Source organism: Manacus vitellinus, unplaced genomic scaffold (assembly GCF_001715985.3).
Source record: "Manacus vitellinus isolate BGI_N305 unplaced genomic scaffold, ASM171598v3 scaffold_8_pilon, whole genome shotgun sequence".
In the NCBI taxonomy this organism is placed as follows: Eukaryota; Metazoa; Chordata; class Aves; order Passeriformes; family Pipridae; genus Manacus; species Manacus vitellinus.
The window spans coordinates 18,801,937-18,822,809 of record NW_021940864.1 but is presented as its reverse complement, the minus strand read 5'-3'; the positions used below and the strand labels follow the sequence as shown (position 1 = coordinate 18,822,809).

General features: G+C 57.2%; 2 protein-coding genes across 3 annotated transcripts in view; both read left to right on the top strand.

Annotated features, from left to right (window-relative positions):
• The first annotated feature begins 1,912 nt into the window (after positions 1-1,912).
• CAPN11 (calpain 11) lies at positions 1,913-14,832 on the top strand. Of its 2 annotated transcripts, none has more exons than XM_018085204.1 (22): positions 1,913-1,950; positions 4,924-5,206; positions 5,798-5,867; positions 7,207-7,325; positions 7,467-7,600; positions 7,769-7,937; positions 8,342-8,425; positions 8,513-8,598; positions 8,807-8,881; positions 9,293-9,453; positions 9,533-9,702; positions 9,908-9,919; positions 10,184-10,395; positions 10,508-10,547; positions 10,817-10,882; positions 11,232-11,289; positions 11,388-11,452; positions 12,320-12,388; positions 12,519-12,597; positions 13,043-13,159; positions 13,235-13,293; positions 13,544-14,832. In XM_018085204.1, exons 2-22 carry the CDS (start codon positions 4,961-4,963, stop codon positions 13,568-13,570), a joined length of 2,118 nt encoding a protein of 705 aa, XP_017940693.1. In that variant the 5' UTR covers positions 1,913-1,950; positions 4,924-4,960; the 3' UTR covers positions 13,571-14,832. The 2 variants fall into 2 exon arrangements, with proteins under 2 accessions (XP_017940693.1, XP_017940692.1); XM_018085203.1 differs by lacking the exon at positions 1,913-1,950 and adding an exon at positions 2,921-3,008.
• A 4,668-nt stretch (positions 14,833-19,500) lies between these two features.
• LOC108641765 (spectrin beta chain, non-erythrocytic 2-like) overlaps positions 19,501-20,873 on the top strand; it is a 14,971-nt gene continuing 13,598 nt past the window's right edge. The window contains exon 1 of the mRNA XM_029965109.1: positions 19,501-19,656. Coding sequence (XP_029820969.1) covers positions 19,501-19,656 — 156 coding nt within the window. The remainder of the gene's footprint in view (positions 19,657-20,873) is intronic.

Below are 20,873 nucleotides of genomic sequence, written 5' to 3'. Positions count from 1 at the left end.
AACTGAAGACTGAAAGACAGACTGTGCCTGCTGCCAAGTCCCTGCAGCCATTGCTGCAAAGGGAAGTTTGAGGGAAGGAAACAATGAAATTGAACAGGTATTTGTGCAGGTGTTTTACGGAAACTGCTCCCAAGCACAGAGGGCAGGATGCAGGACAGCCTTTGTGGCAGGATTATGTAGGAGCTGTCTCCTGCTCCAGGAATCAGCTGTGAAAGCAGCTTTGGAGGCCACTGAGGGGTAATAAGGGCAGGAGATAAACAGGAGAACAGTCACAACAAGGAAGGGCACTGTCCTGGGTGGAGCTGAGCAGGCTCAGCGGTCAGTGGTGGTCCAGGCCAGAGAAAAAGCTGGAAGAACTGTTTGGGCACAAGTCCAAAGGAGGAACAAGCACAGGCAATGTGCTTGTTCCTGCTCCAGCCTCTTGCTCCTTGTCTGAAAGCACGGTGCTGCCTGCAGCTCCATGCAGAGCTGGAGGGTGACCCCAGCAGGGAACCCCCTATGTCTCCAGCCTGCAGGCACTGACACAGCTGCCTTTGGCTGAGGAGGAGAGGGAGCAGCCCCTGCAACAACCCAGAGCAGGGCACCCCAGAGCCTCCTTTACACCAGGGTGGGCAGAATAACCTGCCTGTGACAGGCTCCCCTTAGGTAGGGATGGGACAGGGCAGCTCTGGTGGGTGCTGGCCAGGGCCGCAGTGGTCCCTTTTGGATGTGGCAGCAGGACCACGCTACAGCCAGTTTTATATGTCCTGGTTGCCTTTCCCACAGGCAAGGGACACAGCTCCTATACCCATGTGCAACCTGCTCCCTGCTTAGCAAGGATTTATCCCCGGAGCAAGGTACAGTGAGTTAGGAAGCAGGTGCTGTGTGAAGCCTGGGCTCCCACAGGCTCAATGCCAGCTGCTGCAGTGAGGCTGGCACAGCCTCCCCAGCTGCAAGCAGGCACCAAGGGAAGAGAAGGAGTCCCATGGTTGCTGGGATCATCCTGTCCAGCCCTGGCAGCAGAAGGATGGCAGTGCAGAGCTTCTTTCCTTGGAACGAGGCTGAGCTGAGCTAGTCATGCCAGGCCATGCTAGACATGCTGTGCTGAGCCACACCAGGCCGAGCTGTGCCATGCCATGCCAGAGAAAGCCATGTTGCACCACACAGGGCTGCAGAGTGCTGTGCCAAGCCCTGCTGTGGCCATGCCCACTGGTAACAGCACCACCCAGCATTGCTGCACCATGAGTCACAGAGGGCACGCAGGGGCAACCCCTCTGCGGGAAGCCACAGGGCAGGGGGACCTCCCTGCTGGCACCCGGCAACAGAGAGCAGCTGGTGGGATGGGTACCAGCCATGACTACCATGGCTGGGGGGGAAGCCAGGGCAGCTGGTGTCAGGGTTGCCAGCCATGAGTCCCTGGGCTTGTAAGAGTGAGGTGGTGCAGGCACAGCCTTCCCAGACATAAGGGAAGAAGAAGGGACCCCACAGTGTGTGAAACCCATTGGGACCACCATAGTCAGCCATGGCACCAGAAGGTCAATAAGCCCTGGGACAAGGTGCAGTACAGAGCTCACCCAACTAAGCTGAGTTGCCAGCAGTGTGGGGCAGTCACCCCCAAACCCATTCCTACGGGAAAGTTGCTTCCTATTCTCCTTCCAGGCGCGGTTTCCGTGTGCACCGAACACTTTGAATGGTGGAAGAAGCGGGCCCATCCCGGCGGTACCCTTCCATCCCCGGGAGCTGGGAGAGGGTGACAACAGACAGAACCGCACCAGCGGCCCCGATAAATCCCCTTCTAGTGTCTGTGAGCTGTCACTGCTCCTTTAATTCCCCCTCCCACCGCCCTCCCGGCTTTGCTCGCACATCCTGCCCACCGAAACTCCACCTTCTGCGGGGCCGTACCGAGCCAGGCTGGGCTGGGCTGGGCTGGGCCGGGCCGAAGCGGGCAGGGCGGTGGCGGCGGCAGCTTCCGTAAGTCCATCCCCCCCATCCTCACCCTTATCCGACCCCGGCCCGGGGTTAAGTACCCGGGGCCCTCCCCACGGCCGGGCTGGTGGGGCTCCTCCGAACGCCCCCGCGGCGGTGGAACTCTGCCCGCCCGACGACTGGCCTCTCCCCCCTCCCCCGGCTGCTTCCTCTGTTCTCTAAGCTTCTCCAGGCTTGCCTATCCCATCCCCTTTCTGTCCGTGGGGATTTTTACATTAGATGACGCATCCGCAGAGACCCAGTGGCTTCCCAGTCAGGGCGGCGAGTAAACTGGGTACCGCGGCCACCCAGGATGTGCTGCCGACCCCAAAGCCAACGCCGCATCTCTTTGAAGGGGTGCAGGAACATAAAGGGAAGCTTGTGGGAAATTAGGATCTTTGTCTTCCGGAGGGCTGGCAAGGGCCTGAGAGCTGCTTGAGCCGTGTGGGACCCTATGGGCCGCAGTGGCTTCTTGCCCCGAGCTGAGTATGCGGCAGGATACTGTGTGTCAGGGCTGGCTTCGAGGAAGGGAACTTCCTGCTTTCTTTGATCTGCAAGAGCAGCTGACAAAATAGAGATCTGCAGAGATTTTTGGCTGGACTTCAGCAGTGGTTTTGCGCAGGGGTTTTGCATTATGCGCTAAGGTGCATGAGGTATTGAGACCCTGCAGGTACCAGCGTATCTTTCTGCTCCCAGCTGGGAGGGATCAGAAGTACCTCCAATAGGAAAGCATCCTATTGTAGTTGGATGTCACCTGCTGTGGAAAACTGCCCTGGGGGCTTGGCTTGTCTCATCACACCCCTTCCTCCTCCATGGAGGACCCTGCATTGTCCATCAGCATCATCCTGGGGAGGTGTCAGCAGCCAGTCCTGTCGTTTGAGGACCCATGTGGTTCCTCTCCCATTCTGGGTTCTGAAATGCTTTTCCTTGCTCTGCGCTTGCGTGACCTCCGTCTGCCGCTGAGCACAGCCTTCCGAGTATTTTGAGCCACAGATCTAAGAATAACTCGTACAGCGCCCGTGTCAGCACACAGCTCCTTATGTCCGCAGCCATGGCCCGTCCTGGTAGGTAGGGTGGGAGAGGGTGCAGGGAGTCTGTCAGGGGCTGCGGGCAGGGGAAGTTCCCTGGCCCTCAGCAGGCTGTGTTGTGAGTGCCGGGGAGGTGGCGAGGTGGGAACTGGAGGCAGTGCGGGTGCCTGCACTTGGGTTTCCTCCTCCTGCAGCCATCCCTGGGCTTTGGGCAGCACCCAGGACTGGAGAAGCTATTCCACCAGCTCTGCAGGCAATGAGTGCCTTGCTGCTGGAGAGACTGCCAGGGTGTTTGGCTGCGGAGCAGGAGCTGGAGGGAGGAGCTCCATTGATTTGGGGCCACTGTAGAGGAGAGAAGGGCTGGCGCTGCCTTGGAGAAGGATAGTGGGTTTAGAGCATCCCAGGGCAGGCGGAATGATGGGGAAGACTAGTTTTTTCTTCTGAAAAGCTTCTGGCTAGGGCAGCCCCATGAGTTTGCAGCCAGATTTATGCCCTGTGCATGTGCCAAGAGCTTTTCACTGTTCCCTGCCTTCCCTTAGCTATCATAGCACTTCAGGACGAGGAAAACCACCTCTTCAGAGCAAGGCTGTGCCCCACTCCCCTGGGACTGGGTGCTAGGGAGGCTGCTGGCCAGTGCTGGCATCTGAGCTGGCTGCTCTGAGTGGGTTATTTACCCAAGGACTGTTCCACTCCCTCACAGGGAGAAACCTCTGAAGTATTCGGCACCAGCCCTGCCAAGCAGGAGCTGAGATGGCTGGGGAGTGTGGCATATTGAGCTGCAGATACAGGTGGGCTGATGGTGGTGGCACCTTCCCCATGGCCCTGCTGCAGGTGACACTGCTTGCATGGGGGCTTGGACCAGACGGCCCCTGGAGGCCCCTTCCATCCTGGGCGGTGCAGTGGGTGGAACGCCGGCTGCTGTCATGGTGCCTGGACGGGCTGATGGCAGCTGGGCGCTGGGAGGGGAGTTGGGACTTGCCGCCACAGCGGTGGGGCAGGGCTGCAGGGCCAGACATGCCTGGCAGCTGTGTCATTGCTGTTTTGAAGCGCCTGGCCGTGAGCTACTGGTTGAACCCCCAGGGAGGAAGGCCAGGGCAGGGACCGGTGCGGTGGGGAGGGTCTGCGGTGTATGCCCTGCCCCAGTCTCCTGCTGCCGGGGTGCCCCGCTGCATCCCACATCCCTTCCCAGTGTCTCCCAGCAGGCTGCTCCACTGGCCCTCGACGAGCCTTGAATCATCCTGCCTGCGTGTGTGTGTGCCGGGAAGGGTCGTCCCGCCTCTTCCTTCCCTGTTCTCCTCCGGCCCCATAGATAGAGCTATCTGCGCCCCGCTGGGCTCCTCCCTAGCCGTCCCTATTGACTCAGTGCTCAGGCAGCTGGGGCGGGTTTCGAAGGAGAGGGAGAGGCGCCCGGGGCTGGGAGAAGCTGCGGGCGGCTGCTTACGCCCTCCCGGGTGAGGAGGAGCCGGGACTAGAGAAGGACCCGGAAAGCTGCGCCGGGAGGAGAGGCTGACGGGGGCGGGAAGAGCCTGAAATTCCTCCGGGCTCAGCTTTTTGGGCTCAGCAGCAGGGACGGGACAGGACGGGAGATCCGTGACCTAGCTGCTGGTGGGCTACTTCCTCCTAGCCAGCCCTCAACACCGCTCTGCTTCCTTGGCGTCCCCTAAAGACAGCAGGACTGTGATGGCCGGGCTGGAGGACAGGGCTCAAAACAGGGCTGCTTTAGGGAATGGGGTCGGGGGAGGTTTCCCTGGTGCGTGTGCCCACCCTGGGGTGCTCTGTGTGCCGCTGGGCTCACTGACCCAGGGCACTGGTGATGGAGAAGGTCCCTGCTGTGAGGCTGGTGGGGAACTGGGGATCCCCACAAGCCTGGCTCTGTGAGATGGCTGATGTCCCCAGGGGAGTGCAAGGTACCAGGCTCTGCCTCAGCCTGGCCATGCCTGTTCTGTTGCAGGGAGTGGAGCTGAAGGCAGCGCTGCTGGTGCCTGGCCATGATGCCCTTTGGAGGGATGGCTGCCCGTCTACAGAGAGACCGCCTGAGAGCCGAGGGCCTTGGCCAGCACAACAACGCCATCAAGTACCTCAACCAGGACTATGAGGCCCTCAAGCAGCAATGCATTGAGAGTGGCACCCTCTTCAGGGATCCCCAGTTCCCAGCTGGCCCCACTGCCCTTGGATTCAAGGAGCTGGGGCCTCATTCCAGCAAGACACGGGGGGTGGAGTGGAAGCGTCCATCGGTAAGTTCTGGGCTTGCTTCTCAGGCTGGGCTGGCATCTCTGCCCTGCATGTCTGCACTGACAGGGTGTGCTGATCTGCAGCCTGGCCCTGGCTGGCTCCCCTTAGTGCTCAAAGTGCCTGGAGTGCTGCATAGCTACCCTTCCCAAGCTCCCGGAGCAATGCCCTGTGGGTGTCTGCTCAGAAAAGCATTGTGCCTAGCAGGCCCAGCTTCCTCTGGACAGCAGACTGTGGGCTCCAAAATAGGTGGGCTCTGTTGTTGCTTCTAGGTGTCATGGCATGGATGTGTCACCCTCAGTGACTGGGGCTTTTGAGAGCATATATCCCCTGGTGCCACGAGTGCAAGGGGAACGTCATTTGTTTATCCAGCCTTGTCTTCCCATGGCTACAGCAGATCTTGCCTTGCCTTACCATGATGGCCTTGGAATTACAGTCAAGCAACCTGCCCTAGTAGAGGGCATATGGGGTGCCATGGTATATGGCAGGGACCATATACCATTTCTCCTGAGTCAGAGCTGCAGTGGGTGCCAGCCCTGCTGAAGCCCAGACCCTGCCAAACTCCAGCACCAGCATCTGATCCTGTTCTTCTGCAGGAATTAGTGGATGACCCTCAGTTCATCGTTGGTGGTGCAACGCGGACTGACATCTGCCAGGGGGCTCTGGGTGAGTGTTTGAGCTCTGTCCCTGGACCTTGGTCTAGGAGAGTAGTGACTGGGGAGGGTTGAATGGCTGGCCCAACTTTCCATTTAGTGCACTGGAAAATGGAAGGTGTGGGACATCCTGTGTCTCCTGGTGGCTCCAGGTTAAGGCTCCATGAAAATGGGTTGATGTCTGCACAGCTTGACCATGCTGAGGTCAGGCAAGATGATGGGTGGATCCATGCCTGACACGTGCTGACAACAATGCCAGGAGCTGCTCCAAAGAGCTCCCTGCTTTGGTAAATGATGAGGGATGGCAGCTGGATGGCAGTAACAAATTGAGGTGAGGATGTGCTGGTTGTGACAAAATGGTTGCAAAGCAATGCAGTCTGGCAGAAGGGAATTGAGAGCCATTGAGTACAAGTGATGATTTGTCCACACTCCAGGGGTGGACTCCAGGGGTGTCTCTCAAGGCAAAGGCACTGAGACAAGGAGAGAAATGTTAATGGGCTGTGTAGGCTGGCAGAGTGGTCATTGGAAACAGATCTTGGTACCACCAAGAGTGTTGTCCTGATTGGGATCACTTGATTGGCAGTATCATATACCTAAGCACACATAGCATGCTGGTTTCAGGGCTGATCTTTTAATGTATACAGTAATTAGGACAAATTTGAGGTGGTAACTGGAGCACATAACAGCCCAGAGCACTGTGGTAGTGTTCAACTGGTCATTAAAAAATCTGAAACTCCATTTTGTCAAACCACAGCCCAGTTACAGGTTATCCAGGCTCAAGGCTAAGGTGTGAAAGGCTTCAAAGGCAAAAGAGAAATAGGAATCAAGGGAAAGAATTTAAAGCGTAGTGCTGGCCTGGAGCAGCACTTGTGGTTAAGAGCACTTGGAAGGAAAAGGGCGGTGGCGTTGCTTGCAATTGAGAAGCTGAGACAGCAGCATTAACCCTCTTGCTTGATAAAATGGCTTTTTAAATGCAAAGTGTAATTCCACTGCAGAATTTGCTGTCTGAGATATGGAGGACAGTCATATGAATGAGTTTCAGGAGGGTCTAGATATATGGCCGCAGGAAGGGGCTGTTGGGGCTGACTATGTGGTGTTCTGGACACAGGCTACAGGTCAGGGAAGATTGTTCCATGTTGCCTTGAGCTAGTACTCTCTGAGGGCAGGATGAGCAAGCGTGCCTCTCTGTGCTCTGTTTGCTGGACCCTCTCTGGTTTTCCCATGTACTTTTTGATCTGGGGAACTCCAAACATTTGCAAGGAGAGCACAACGTGGGCTCCTAAACATCCATTGCCTACTCTCCCAGATAGAGAGGTGATGGGTGCTCACACTGGCTTCCTCTCCTTCCCCAGGTGACTGCTGGCTGCTGGCTGCCATTGGCTCCCTCACGCTCAATGAGGAGCTTCTGCACCGCGTGGTGCCCCATGGACAGAGCTTCCAGGAGGACTATGCTGGCATCTTCCACTTCCAGGTGGGCTGGGGGCTCCTGGCCCTCCACAGCTGGTGGGCTGGGGTGGAAGAGAGGGTGGTGGGTTGAGGGCATCCCTCTGGGATAGGGATGAGCAAACCATGTGATGCTCTGAGCTCACCCCACTCTCTCTTCATCCTCCAGATCTGGCAATTTGGTGAGTGGGTGGATGTGGTGGTGGATGACCAGCTGCCCACCAAGGATGGGGAGCTCCTGTTTGTCCACTCAGCGGAGTGCACCGAGTTCTGGAGTGCTCTGCTGGAGAAGGCCTATGCCAAGTGGGTACCCCTGTGGTGGGCACGTGGGCAGGTGGGGGACAGGGCACCTCACTGTGCGGGGCAGAGGGAAGGGAGTCTCTTCTGTTGCTGGCCCTTCTTGTGCTGGGTGCCTGGGGAGCAGCAGTGTGCTACCTCCTTGTCTCCTCACGTGCCCCTGTCACCGCTCAGGCTGAACGGCTGCTACGAGTCACTCTCGGGGGGCAGCACCACCGAAGGCTTTGAGGACTTCACGGGCGGCGTGGCAGAGATGTACGACCTGAAGCGACCGCCGCGCAACATGGGCCACATCATCCGCAAGGCGCTGGAGAGGGGGTCCCTGCTGGGCTGCTCCATCGACGTAAGTGGTGCGCTGGGATGAGCTGGGGTTCTGCCACTGCAGCGGCCAAAGTGAGGCCTCACAGCCCAAGGTTGTATCAGCAGTCCCTTCGCTGGGAGGTTACTTCTTCCCCATCTTAGCAGAGCACCCTTTCCAGAGCCAGTGTGGCAGCCCTGGGGCACAGCATGTGGTGCCACAGCCTGGTTGCTGTGAACAGGCTCCTTGGGTGGTTCCCTGATGGATCTTCAGGATCATCTGGCAGGGAAACTTCTTTAAATTGTCCTCAGCCAGAAGTCCTTGAGCACAGGGAGCTGCTACCTGCTACTTCTCTTTGCAAGGGGAATTCTCCACACAGTGGAGGGAAGGGGTAGGGATAGGACTACATTATTTAATCGTGTTGACTTGAGCTTGCACATTCTCCTCAGATCACAAGTGCCTTTGATATGGAAGCAGTGACCTTCAAGAAGCTGGTGAAGGGCCATGCCTATTCTGTCACAGCCTTCAGAGACGTGAGTTAGCTAGATTAGACTTTAATAGTGATAACATAGCCTGGACAGTGGAATGGGCTCAACCTCCTGGTGTCTGGTGTCTGGCAGGTGAACTACCGAGGTCAGCAGGAACAACTCATCCGCATCAGGAATCCCTGGGGTCAGGTGGAGTGGACTGGAGCCTGGAGTGATGGGTAAGCAGGACAGAAGGGGTGCCAATCTTCCATTGGCAGGCCAGCAAGCCCTGTGCACAGAGCAATTGAGCGCGTGGCACTGCTGAGGGGAAGCTGGCAGCGTGCAGTACCCTTCGCACTGGAAAGGGGAGAAGTTAAGGGTCAGCTCCAAAGTGCTCAATTCACCTTGAGGAGTCCTCATCTAATTGTCTCTCTCCTGCTATTCCAGCTCCTCTGAATGGAACAACATTGACCCTGATGAAAGGGAAGAGCTGCAGCTGAAGATGGAGGATGGAGAGTTCTGGTGAGTGCCAGGGCAAAGTGCTTCTCTATTTCAGCAGCCAGCCTGGGAAGGAGCAGAGGAGCTGGGAAGAGATCCTGCAGTCATGCTTCACCTGAAGCGCATGACCTGCCTTTATGAGCTGGCTTTCCAGCACTGGAGAGCTTGCCAGTGTTTTCTCATCTGATCTAGTTAATAATTTTCCTCCTTTCAAGGAAATTCAGCCCAACTAAATGCAAAATAAACACCTAGGAAGGGTAAACATCCCTTCTTTTCCAAACCCAGCATAAGGCTTTAAATAAGCTTCACTGTTTAGGGTAAAAGATCTTACTGTCACTTAATTCTCCCAAAATCTTGGCTGGGCCCAGGGCTGCTTGTGCTGTCCTCCCTCCCCACAGCAGTGCCCTGGCCTCATCCCCTACCCACCTCCTGCAGGATGTCTTTCCGGGACTTCATGAGGGAGTTCTCCAGGCTGGAGATCTGCAACCTGACCCCCGATGCCCTCACCAAGGACGAGCTCAGCAGATGGCACACACAGGTGTTCGAGGGCACGTGGCGCCGGGGAAGCACTGCTGGGGGCTGCAGGAATCACCCAGGTACCTCTGGCCTCCACGTCTCTGCTCTTGGCAGTGTGATGAAGCCAAGTGTCTCATCCACACATCCTCTTCCTGTCAGCCACATTCTGGATCAACCCCCAGTTCAAGATCAAGTTGCTGGAAGAAGATGACGACCCTGGGGATGATGAGGTGGCCTGCAGCTTCCTGGTGGCTCTGATGCAGAAGCACCGGCGGCGGGAGCGGCGGGTGGGAGGCGACATGCACACCATCGGCTTTGCTGTCTATGAGGTAACCCCTGCCAGTCCCGATGCCACTTCCCTGGGACAGGCTCAGGCCTGCCAGTCCTGCCTCAACCCCAGTCCTCCAGGAAACCTTTTCCACCTGCCTTGACCAGTCTATCAGTTAATATTCCCTATCCTGTGCTCCCTGCAGCTGTAAGGGATGGGGCAGATACTGGGACTCTGATTTTTTCCTCCTTTTCTCTCCTCTGCAGGTTCCTGAGGAGGTATGTCCTGAGCTGCTGGAGCCTACCCCCTCTTGGAGGGGACCCCAAGAGTGGACAAGAATGGGTGGATGCACCCACTGTCATGGGCAGTGGCTAGGGTGCTAGTGGGTGCTGGGCACCTCCATGTGGGAGGGAGGGATGGCTCCTACTGGGATGGGCAGGACAGAGATGTCCTGCCTGATGGGGGCTGGCATTGGTCCCACCACTCCCCATGGGTGCTCCCCATTGTGGGGCTGTGATCCACAAGCGCATTCCTTCCCCCAGGCCCAGGGCACTCAGAACGTGCACTTGAAGAAGGACTTCTTCCTGCGAAACCAGTCACGGGCACGCTCTGAGACCTTCATCAACCTGCGGGAGGTGAGCAACCAGATCCGTCTGCCCCCCGGCGAGTACATCATCGTGCCCTCCACCTTCGAGCCACACAAGGAGGCCGACTTCGTCCTGCGGGTCTTCACCGAGAAGCAGTCTGACACAGAGTGAGTCCCTGCCTGGGAGGGGACACCCTGTGTCTGGGCGGGGGGGGGGGTTTTTCCCCACTGCTGCCTGGGGACCCTGCTCATTGCTTTGTTTTTCTCCTTTCTGCCCCAGGGAGCTGGATGAGGAGATCTCAGCAGACCTGGCAGATGAGGTAGGAGCTGCCACTTTGGTTCAGCTGGTGCTGAGGCTCTGGGGCTTGGGAGGGGGAGCTGCAGGCAGGAGGTGGCTGTCTGAGTTTGGGATATCATTGTGACTAGAGAGGGGCTGGCAGGGTCAGGACAACAGGGATGTGAGGATTAACAAAGATGAGAAGAACAAGGAAGAGTTTCCTTTTTCCAGTTGAGGTTTACTGAGCTTGGGAGGCAGGGCAGAGCCTGGGTTTGACCACTAACCTCTTCCTTCTGGCCTGTGTCACCCCAGGAGGAAATAACTGAGGATGACATAGAAGATGGCTTCAAGAACATGTTCCAGCAGCTGGCAGGGGAGGTGGGTATGGCTGTGCGAAGCTCTTGGAGGCCCTGGCCTGGGGAGGGGATGAGATGGGATTCCCTAGCCATGGGAGTTCCAGCCCAGTGCACGGTCACTCAGTCCCATGCTGCAGACAGGTCCATTTCTGCCACAGCTCAGCCCAGCTGCCCTCAGGGGTGGTGTGACAGGGGCAGATTTGGGGAAGAGGCATCCAGCTGTGACCCAAACTCTTCTAGGCACTCAAGAAATGTAATTGCACCTTGACGTTTTGTGATTAAGGCAGAGATGTTTAGACAGGAGGGGGGGAATGGCCACAAGTGGGGTGGAGAGCAAGCAAGGGGTGATGCTAATTCTGCTCCTGTTACAGGACATGGAAATCAGCGTCTTTGAGCTCCGGACTATTCTGAACAGAGTCATTGCTAGACGTAAGCATTGCCCTTCCCACCCCCTGCTCCCTGTGCCCCGGGCCTGCTCAGCAGGTGGGGTTTTGGTTCATGTGCTCAACCTCCTCCTTCCTCCTCAGACAAAGATCTGAAGACAGATGGGTTCAGTGTGGACTCCTGCCGCAACATGGTCAACCTGATGGATGTATTCTCTTGGTGCTGTGGGCAGGGGCCAACTTCTCTGGTGCTCAGCCTGCTGCTTGCCAGCAGCAAGTCTTCTCTGTGGGAGCTGAGGCTTGGCTCTCCAGCCATGCTGAGGCTGTTCAACGGGGGGAAGACAGGAAAGGGTCCTTCAGGGCCACCACCCCACCCCTTGGCTTTAGCAGCAGGTTTTTTTGGGAAAAAAAAAAGGGCCATGAGTGCCCCTGCTTGCTTGGGTCCTGGCTCTGCCACCACCAGAAGCCCAGCCCAGTCCCACTCATGCCTTCTACTTTCCCTGCTAGGAGGAAGCTCCCTGTGCTTCCCTTCACACGGGCTCCCCCGCCTGACGTGTTACCATGCCACCCAACCTTTGAGGCACTCCTGGAAGGGAATGAGGACTCTTGGGCTTCTTTCCCCTAAACCATCCTGTCCAGCTGTTGAAGATGAGAGATGTAAAGTGACAGGAGCCATGGCCTGTGTCGTGCTTGCACAAGGACATGCAGCTGAGGGGTCAGGCAAGGACAGAGGAGCACCTCCAAGCTCTTCTCCCGCCTGGCCCTACAACAGCCCTTTTTGCTGCAGGCCAACCCAGTTTTGCTTCTAGGACAGCATAGTGATTTGCTTCCTATAGCAGCAGCACAGTTGCTCCCAGGGAGTGGTATGACAGGTAGTGCAAGCACTGCCCTTTCCCTGTTGGGTTGCAGGCTCTGATTGTGCCAGTGCTGCAGGACAGAGAGGGGAAGCTGGAGGGAAAATTGGGCAGGCCAAGTGTGGCCAGGCTTTTCTTGCCTCAAGTGGCTGGAATCTGATGGCTTTGTCTTTGCACCGCTCCCTTTGCTGGCTGCTTTCTCCTTGACCCTCTGCTCCCCAGAAAGATGGCAGTGCCCGCCTCGGGCTGGTGGAATTCCAGATCCTGTGGAACAAGATCCGGAGCTGGCTGGTGAGAAGGAGAGGGGGCATGGTGCACTGCACAGGGGTAGCTCCCCTCCTGGGGTAGCAGGGTGAGGGGACAGCCAGGCTGGAGGCCACAGGAGAGCCTGTCCTTCATGTCCTCTGTGATGCTTTTGCAGACAATCTTCCGCCAGCACGACCTGGATAAGTCTGGCACCATGAGCTCCTATGAGATGCGCATGGCTCTGGAGTCTGCGGGTAGGTCTGGGGACGGATGGGCTGGGATGAGGGCTGGGTAAGGGGCTCCTGCTGTCAGAGTCCTGTCCTAAGTAACTGGAGAAGAGTGTAACCAGCCTATACTGCATGCTTGGAACCAACCTGCTGTAGTGAGATGCAGCCCATGTATGCACCAGGCTCTCTCCATCCCAGTTGTGCCAAGTGCTGGAGACTCAGAGTTAGGGACACATGCAAGGTGGTCCCAGCCTCTGTCCTCCTCTGACCTGCAGAATCCCATCCTGGCGAAGAAGAGGCCTGGGGTGGATCAGTGAGCTAACCAGTCATATGGCTGCAGGGGGAGCATCCCCTCTTCCTGTTGAGGCTGGACACGGTGCCTTTCCTTGGTAGACCCTTTGTGTGGGTGCGTGGACTTTAACAATTACACCCTCCTCTCCTGTGGGGGTCCTGACTTCTCTCTGCCTTGCAGGTTTTAAACTGAACAACAAGCTGCATCAGGTGGTGGTGGCCCGCTATGCAGATGACAACATGGGTGTGGACTTTGACAACTTTGTCTGCTGCCTTGTGAAGCTGGAGGCCATGTTCAGTGAGTGATGGCCCTGGGGCAGGGAGGGCAGGAACAGAGGGATGTGTTGCTCACCTTGCTCTTGTGTCCCTGCAGGGTTCTTCCGCAGTATGGACCCTGACGGCACTGGGACCGCTGTCATGAACCTCGCTGAGGTGAGAGCTCAGCCCAGTGGAAGGTGGGGTGGGAAACAAGGGGACAAGGCATTAGGGTGAATGGGGCACCTGGGGTGGGTGGTAGAAAACCCTCCAGCCCCCTGGGTAGGGCAAGAACCCATAAAAGATCAAGATAAGAAAAGGGGATTGCTGCAGGCCCTATGTTTCTTGGAGAGCTTTTAAAGCTGGCATTGAGGGCATGCCAAAAATGCACCAGCCCCTGCTTATCCCTTCTCCCTCTCCTTCACAGTGGCTGCTGCTGACAATGTGTGGCTAGGAGCCATGACAAACCTGCTACAGCTGGGACACCCCAACGGGCCAGGCCCCCTCCAAGTGCCTCCCCTTGGATCCGTGGACACAGGATACTCTTCCCTTTGCTCCATTCCATGCTGAGCCACCAGCCCTGCCTCCCAGGAAGCCTCATACCACCTTCTCCAGTGGACCAGGGGTCAAGGCAGGCAGGGGATTCCCTTCTCCTCTTCTGGGCTGGGCTTCTTTCCACTTCCCCCTCCTCTCTCCCACCCCAGAACAGGAGGAGTGCAAGCATCATGTGGTACCTGTGAATCCTTGCACAGTAGCAGGCTGGGGGCCAGCTGCGGAGCAGGGAGAGGCAGGAATTGCACGGAGATGAGGGGGAGGACACTCATATTGCTTGCTCTAGTGCTGTCCCATCCTCTCTTGTCTATCCCTGCACCCACACCTGGGAGCATCAGCAGATACTGCTTTGCTCAGGCAGCAGGTTCCTGGGGGAGCCGTCATGGCCTTCTGGTAGGAGGAGTGGCCATGCTCTATTTCTTGAAGCCCTTGCACTGTACTTATCACCACTAAGCGCGACCAAAGCGTGGAGCCCACAGGCTCTTTCTGCGTGGCCTTCAACACATCCCTCCCATCTCCATGCCCCTGCCCATGCCCGCCATTGGATCAAATCCTACAACTCAAGCACTGAATGTTTTGGGGCTCCCCCACCATATGAACACATGCCACCTTGTAGTGCCGCAGCAGAAGTTCCTCTTTTCTACATGGTTACAGCAGCCTGGCCTCCCCTCCCATCCCTGAGAGCTCCTGGGACATCTGCTGCCCTTGGTCATGGCCCACAGCAGGGCTGGGGGGCACAGCACCCAAGAAGAAATGCCTTCCTCCAGAGAGGAGGGATGGTGGTTTGCGGGGATGGGGGGGGGGAATCTTCTTCTGCACACAGTTGGGTTTTTTCTCCCAATCCATCATCCTCCCACATTGTTACACTCTCCTCTTCCCTTGCGCTCCTTTGCCCAGTGTAGGTGGACTCCAGTGCCAACATATTTGCACTTCTCTGTGCTCCTCACTCCCCTCACCTTCTGGGGCAATGGGGTGGCTCCAGCTTGGCGGTGGGCGAGGGCCCATCCTTTGCCCTGTAGAGGCAGGCAGGCAGTTATAGCTTCCCCAGACCCCTGTTGTCACTGGAGGATGTGCCTGCAGCAATAACCACTGCTGCCTGCCCGGCAGCTCTGCTTCCTCACCCCTCTCACTGTGTACTCCAGAAATAAACAGATCTGTTAGATATGTGGTCCAGGCAGTGACTTGGGGATCACATCCTCCCTTTGCTCACCACGGTCTGGGCTAGGGGGGATGAGATGCAGAGCCAGGCCCAGGTCATGCTGCTTGCCCAGCCTGGGGCACAGGTGGAGGAGCACTGCCAGGTGTGGGTCTTGCTGTGGGGATGGAGGGGATCCATATCTCCTAGGACTTTAGAAAAGTCACCTCTTCCTTTGCATGGGTGTCTTAACACTGACACATGGAGCAGCACCACGTAAGAGGGATGGAAGGGAGCACAGCTCTTAAAGGAAAGTGTCTTGGGGAAGCTGAGGGAAAAGAGGATCCACTTGGATAGGATGGAGTTAACCATGGATCTGGGAATGGAGGGCAGCCAGGAACTCTGGACCCTGGAAAAGGACTGAAAGAGGTAATGTAACCCTGGGTCGAGTCTGTGGGAGGTGGATGTTTTCCCCTGCTTCCTTTGAGGCTATGCCAGTTATAGTTGGAAGCAAAAGCCTTCCACAAAAACGACAGTGGAGTGCCGTGGGGTGAGACTTTTCATAGCATGGCTCAGAGCAGGACTTGTCAGTGTGTCCTGCCCCTTGCTCACACCCCAGAAGGGCATTGAAGCCCAGATGGCCCCAGGGGTGCTCAGCACTTGGAAGAAGAGTGACCTTGCATACCTTATCCATCCCAACATCAATATCCCTTACATAGGTGCCCTTTGGACCAGCCCAGCTCTCTGGGACCAGTCTCCCCGCTGCATAGCAGCGCCCAGCCCTGGGACAAGCCAACCTGGCTCAGAGCACAGACGGCAGAGGTGTGACAGCAGGAAGAAATGACCCCTCAGCTGCCCTCCAGGGCTGCCCTCTCCTCCAGAGGCTCCCTAGGGCTGGATAGAGGTGGGCTACTTGCACTTGTCTCTTGACTGCCTGTGAGCTGAGCTGCCCCTTGTGGGGTGGGAGTACCGTAGGGCTTACCAGCCCAGCCTTCCTGCTCTTCCATGCAGCCCCAAAGCCCCTGTGAAACAAGGGCTCAGGTGGGGATGGAGCACAGGAGCAGGCATGCAGAGCTGTCACTGCTGTCCCAGCTGCAGGGCCTTATCACACACACACAGGCCCCATTGTAGGGCATGGTGACATCCTGGCTTTGGGATGACAGGTGTGCCTGGCATAACCTTACCAGAAGTCCCCTCCCTCCCTCTGGGTGCCAGCTGGCAGATCCCTTCCCTTGCAGCCTGGCATCTGGCAGGCCCAGGATCGCAGGGGGGGCTTCCCCAGCTGCCAGCTAATGCTGCAAGAAGTGGCCTGGCTCATCCTCCTCCTTGCAAATGGGACAAGGAGGATGCTCAGCAGAGTCCTTAAATGGTGGTGTGAGGTGAGGAGCAAGGGGGCCAGATGTGACCAAAAGTGCTCTTAGCTTTGGGGTTGTCCTGGGACGGGCACTAGCCAGTGAGAGCCAGCCCAGTCCACTCCTGCCTTTCCCACATGTATCCCATAGATCTGCTTTGGGTGGGAGTGCATAAGGTGGGCCAGCAGCACCCATGGGTGCACAGCACTGTTGCTTCGGCTCCCCAACATCACAGTCTTTTCTGCACCCCATTCCCCTGCCTCCCACAGCCCAGAGCTGCCTGCTCATCCTGGGGTTTCCCCTTCTCCCACCAGCTGCTCATGTCCATCCCCCAGGCATGGAATGGGGGCCAGGACCGCAGCCCATCCCCACCTGGCCCCACCAGCTGCCCTGGCAGCTGGGCTCTGGCCCCGTCTCCCCCTTGGCTATGCTTCGCTCTGCGCTGGGCCCACGGCTGCAGGAATGTCATTGCCGTCGGCACAAGGGGCCTTTGTGCAAGTGGAGACAGGGTGTGGGGGGCCCAGCCCAGCATCCCAAGCCAGGGTTGGGTAGAGCCACAGCTGAGGACACGCGGGTGGGCAGCAGCTGACACCAGCATGGCCCCACAGCTCCCACCAGGCTCGGTGGCGTGTCCACTACTGCAAGGGCTGTCAGGGAGGAAAGCCCTCTCCCCATCCTCCTTGTCCCTCTGACACCAGCAGCATCCTGCAGCCACCGCCAGCCCAGGAAGCAGCACCAACACCAGTACAGAGCTGGAATCATCTTAGCAAGCCTCGGCACCTGTGCCAAAGGATGCTATGGGCTCAGTCACCCTACAGGGGGATTGGGAGGACTCGGGCATGGGGCAGGGGCCAGGAGTACCAGGCAGCAGCTGCTGGATTTGGTCTTTTCCAACAGCTGCTGTCTCAGCGCCAACAGCAGGCAACGTGCATGGGCTGGGGCTTTCCAGGGCCTGGCCGCAGTGCGTTAAACAAACTATTTATAGTGCTCACGTCCCTCCTTGGCAGGAATGGCCTGCGTTCCTCCTGCGCGGGGGTTGGGTGCTTGGGTGCCACCAGTGTCCCCACCACCAGCACCCTCTGGGGTCCCTGCCAGAAGGGTAAGGTCTCCTCAAAGAAAAGACTCTGGCCACCTCTCCTCTCGCTACCCTACCATTTCTGTAAGCTCCCAGTGCTATGCCCAGAGCAAGATTTGCAGCGAATCTCGTACACCTTGTGAAGAGGTACCAGAGGGCTATGCCCTTCTTCCCAGCATTCCTGCTCTCTGCTAAATCCTTTGGAGCCTTAATCATGCAACAGCCTCTTTGAGCACGAACAAGTGCCAATGGCTGCTCTGTCCCCTGTGCCTGCCTCTGAGACAGCACTAGGGTCTTGCCATCCCATGAAGCAGAAATGCTGTTCTGGGAGCAGGCTGAGTGCTGGCAGGTTGCTCATGGGACAACGGCCAGGGACCTAGCCCACTCCCAAAGCCTGTGCCAGCTTTGCCTGTTGTCTGATGGGGCATAGGACTGCTCAGAAGACACTCCCTCCACCAACAGGCAGCACTAACCAAGAGGAGTTGTACCAGGAGGAAGCACAGCTGTGTCCAGCCCAAAGGCTGGCATGTCCCACACCCATGACCCTCCAGCTGTGCCTCCTACGAGGTGGTCTCCCAGTGGGTCATCCTCTCCCAGAGGAGACAGAGACATTGGTTGTCTGAGATCTGTCCAGAGGATGTGTGGGCTGTGAACTCACCCCTGCTCAGCAGCTTAGAAGGAAGCTTTGAATAAGTCGAATCTCCGGGGCTTTGGGATGGCAGGGAGAAGAGAGGACAGCTCTACACAGTCCTGCCACCACTCTGAGCACAGACCCCTATGTGGCTGCTTCCAGCCCTGCTCTCTCATTGCCAGTGCTGCTCCATCCACAGGCTTCCCAGAAACCCACACTGCCCTTTCGCTGCCCAGGGACATCTCCTGCTCCTTGTTTGCTGATGTCCAGCTGCTAGCTGATCATCTGAGAGAAGTAAGTGCTATGGAGGAGTATACAGTCCCTGTTTGGACTCAGGAAGTGGATCTCAGCCCTTCCCAGCAATTAATAGTGGATACTTGGTTGTGCCATTAGTTGATAAAGAAAATGGATGCCTCCAAGGAAGCAGCCTTGACAGGTACCCAGCAAAACAGAAGCCAACCACCTGGTGAATAATTTTGAGCCCTCCTCATGGAGAGGGATAAAGGATAGACAAGAAAAAGTGTTGAGAGACAGAGCAGTGACTGCAGGACCAGAAAGTCTTCTGGGGATCAGAGAAGTTACAGCAAGGCTCTAAGTGCCTTGGCCCAGGAAATGCACAGGCACAGGAATCTGCTGCCCTAAATGTTGTGTTTTGAAGTAGACACTGGTGTGATTTCATTTTCTTTTAAGGTTGTATTCTTTTCCCAGCTCTGTGCCTGACTTGACAGAGGAGCAGGTTTATGTCCCTTCAACTCCCTGGGCTGTACTTTTGCCCAACTGTGAATGGAGGCTAAAGACCCTGACCTTCCAGACTCAGTAAGGTCTCTGCATTTTTGGCAAGAGACAAAAATCTGCCTTTTACAAGTCCCAAGAGCAATTAAGCCCTGCCCCACCTTTTGCCCAGTGCTGGAATGTTGCAAGCATCTGGCTCTCAAAGCAGGGTGAGAGCCTCATGCGCTCCCTCCCTGGGAAGAAACAGGGTTCTGCAGAGGCCACACACTAGAGTCCCTTTGTTCCCAAGGGATTTGCCGTCCCATCTGTTGTGCACCTCTGCAACATTACACTCACATGCAACATAACACTCAGAGGCAATGCCCCCAGCAATGTGCTGCAACACCTCTGCTGCAACATCTCTGCACTTGGCCAGCACCTCCCTTTCCCCCGTGGGACTGGAGGACAGGATTCCCCCAGCAGGGATGGTAGGATGGTCAGTTCCCCCAGCTCAGGCAGGACTTTTCCTAGTAAGATGCTCCCAGGCGAATAAGATCTCCACTCTTCTCCATCACTGTGGTCACTAACACTGACCTGGGGTGCTCCACTTTTCACCCCAGTGGTCCCCAGCCTGCACAGAGAGTAAGACACTGCGAGGGCCCACTGCACAGGGACATGATATTCCCACCGGAGTTGTACAGCTGGGGAAAATCGAGGCACCAAGCGAGGCACTGACTTGCCCCAGATCAGCTGCAGCATAGCGAACCCAAGAGTCTGAAGGGCAGGCCAAGCATTGCACCCACTGCCTCCCTGATCAAAGGGGAGAAGCTCCCTCCCAGGGAAACATAAACCCTGACACAGCTGCAGCAAAGCTTTGGCTCCTGCTTCCTTCGTCTGAGCTCTTCCCACTCCCCGAACCACCACCGGCATGGGGAGGGTGGCAGCACACGGCAGAGCAGTGCGCCTGCTCCAGGGCCTTCTGACCATGGCAGACCAGGAGCCTGGGAGCCTCCGGGAGGCCAATCCCAAGGGGCTGACGTCAGCCCTGGTCCTTGAAGCTCTGGGGCTGTTTCAGCAGCACATGGTGTCCCTGTGAGGCACAGCCAGCCTGCTTTCCTCATCCATGGCTGGCTCCCTGAGAGCAATCTATGGGGCTGGGAAAGGTCACCCTGGCTGAACCAACCAGCCTTGGATGGGACGCACTGGGCACAGGACAGATTACAGCAGGCGGGCAGGGAAACAGAGCAGTAGCTTTCAGTCAGTCCCCCGTGTCTGTTCATTCTCCTAAATTCTTCTTGAGCGAGAGCCAAGGGTAGGGACTTGGCAGGGTTTTTGAAGGGAACAACAAGGGAAGGAAATGAAGACAGACAGCCACCAGGAACAAAACAAAGGTTAGGAGCAGGAGGGAAGTGGAAGGGCACAGACGTGACCATGGACCTTCCTGCCTGTACCCTCACCCTGGCTGCTTGCCGCAAGCTAACTCAGCTTGGGAACACAGCTGGAAAGCATGGGACACTGCTTACCATCCTGCTCTGGAGCCCCACATGGAGCCAGATCAATGCTCTTTCTCAGGAGAGTACCCATTTGCTCCTCAGGATGTTGTGCCTTAGGCCATCCCTTGCCCACTCTCTTGTTGGCCCACCTGGCCTGCATTCCTGGCCCACATTCCCGGCCCTTGTGGCAGCAGGGTGGCAATTGCTTGCACTGTCAGGGAATGACAGGCAAGAATATTTTGGACTCAGCTGCCTGCCCAAGGGCTTCAGCAAAGACCTGTAGTGAAATAGAATTCCATCCTGCCGGCCCACATTTCTGTGGTGGGCAGATGTTGATCCTCCTTCGCCCCCCTTCTTTCCCCAGCGCTGCCACCGCGACAAATGGGGTCTTGGCTGCTAAGCAGTATCACTTACAGGGAGCATGTGTCTAGCAGGGGAGGAGGGGGCATTTAAATGAACAGCTGGGGTTTTTTTGTTGTTGCCCCTTGCTCTGGAGCTGTTCTGGCCATTTGGGCTGGTGGCAGGTCCACGTTGAGGCAGGTGAGCAGTCCAGGCTCCTCTGGGACAAACGCCTGAGCGGTGGAAGCAGGAAGGATCTCAAGGAGGGTAAGAGTCACCAGGGCAAGAGGTGGGCAGCAGTTCCCTCCAGCGCTTCACCCTCGAGCCTGCCCCAAGCAGCGCCCCACTCTCAGGAGGGTGCAGACCCCCCAGGATCCCGTTCGGCTCAGAAGTTCCAAAACGTGAGGAGCTGCCGGGCACCCCCCGCTCCGCCAGGTTAGCTCAGGGGTCTGACGGTGCGCCCGCAGGC

Bases quoted from the DNA above. Each gene is read 5' to 3' on its own strand.
- CAPN11 (XM_018085204.1), top strand. From the start codon at position 4,961: ATGATGCCCTTTGGAGGGATGGCTGCCCGTCTACAGAGAGACCGCCTG. The intron at 9,454-9,532 runs GTACCTCTGGCC...TCTTCCTGTCAG, and splicing joins GGGCTGCAGGAATCACCCAG to CCACATTCTGGATCAACCCC. The intron at 12,389-12,518 runs GTGAGAAGGAGA...ATGCTTTTGCAG, and splicing joins ACAAGATCCGGAGCTGGCTG to ACAATCTTCCGCCAGCACGA.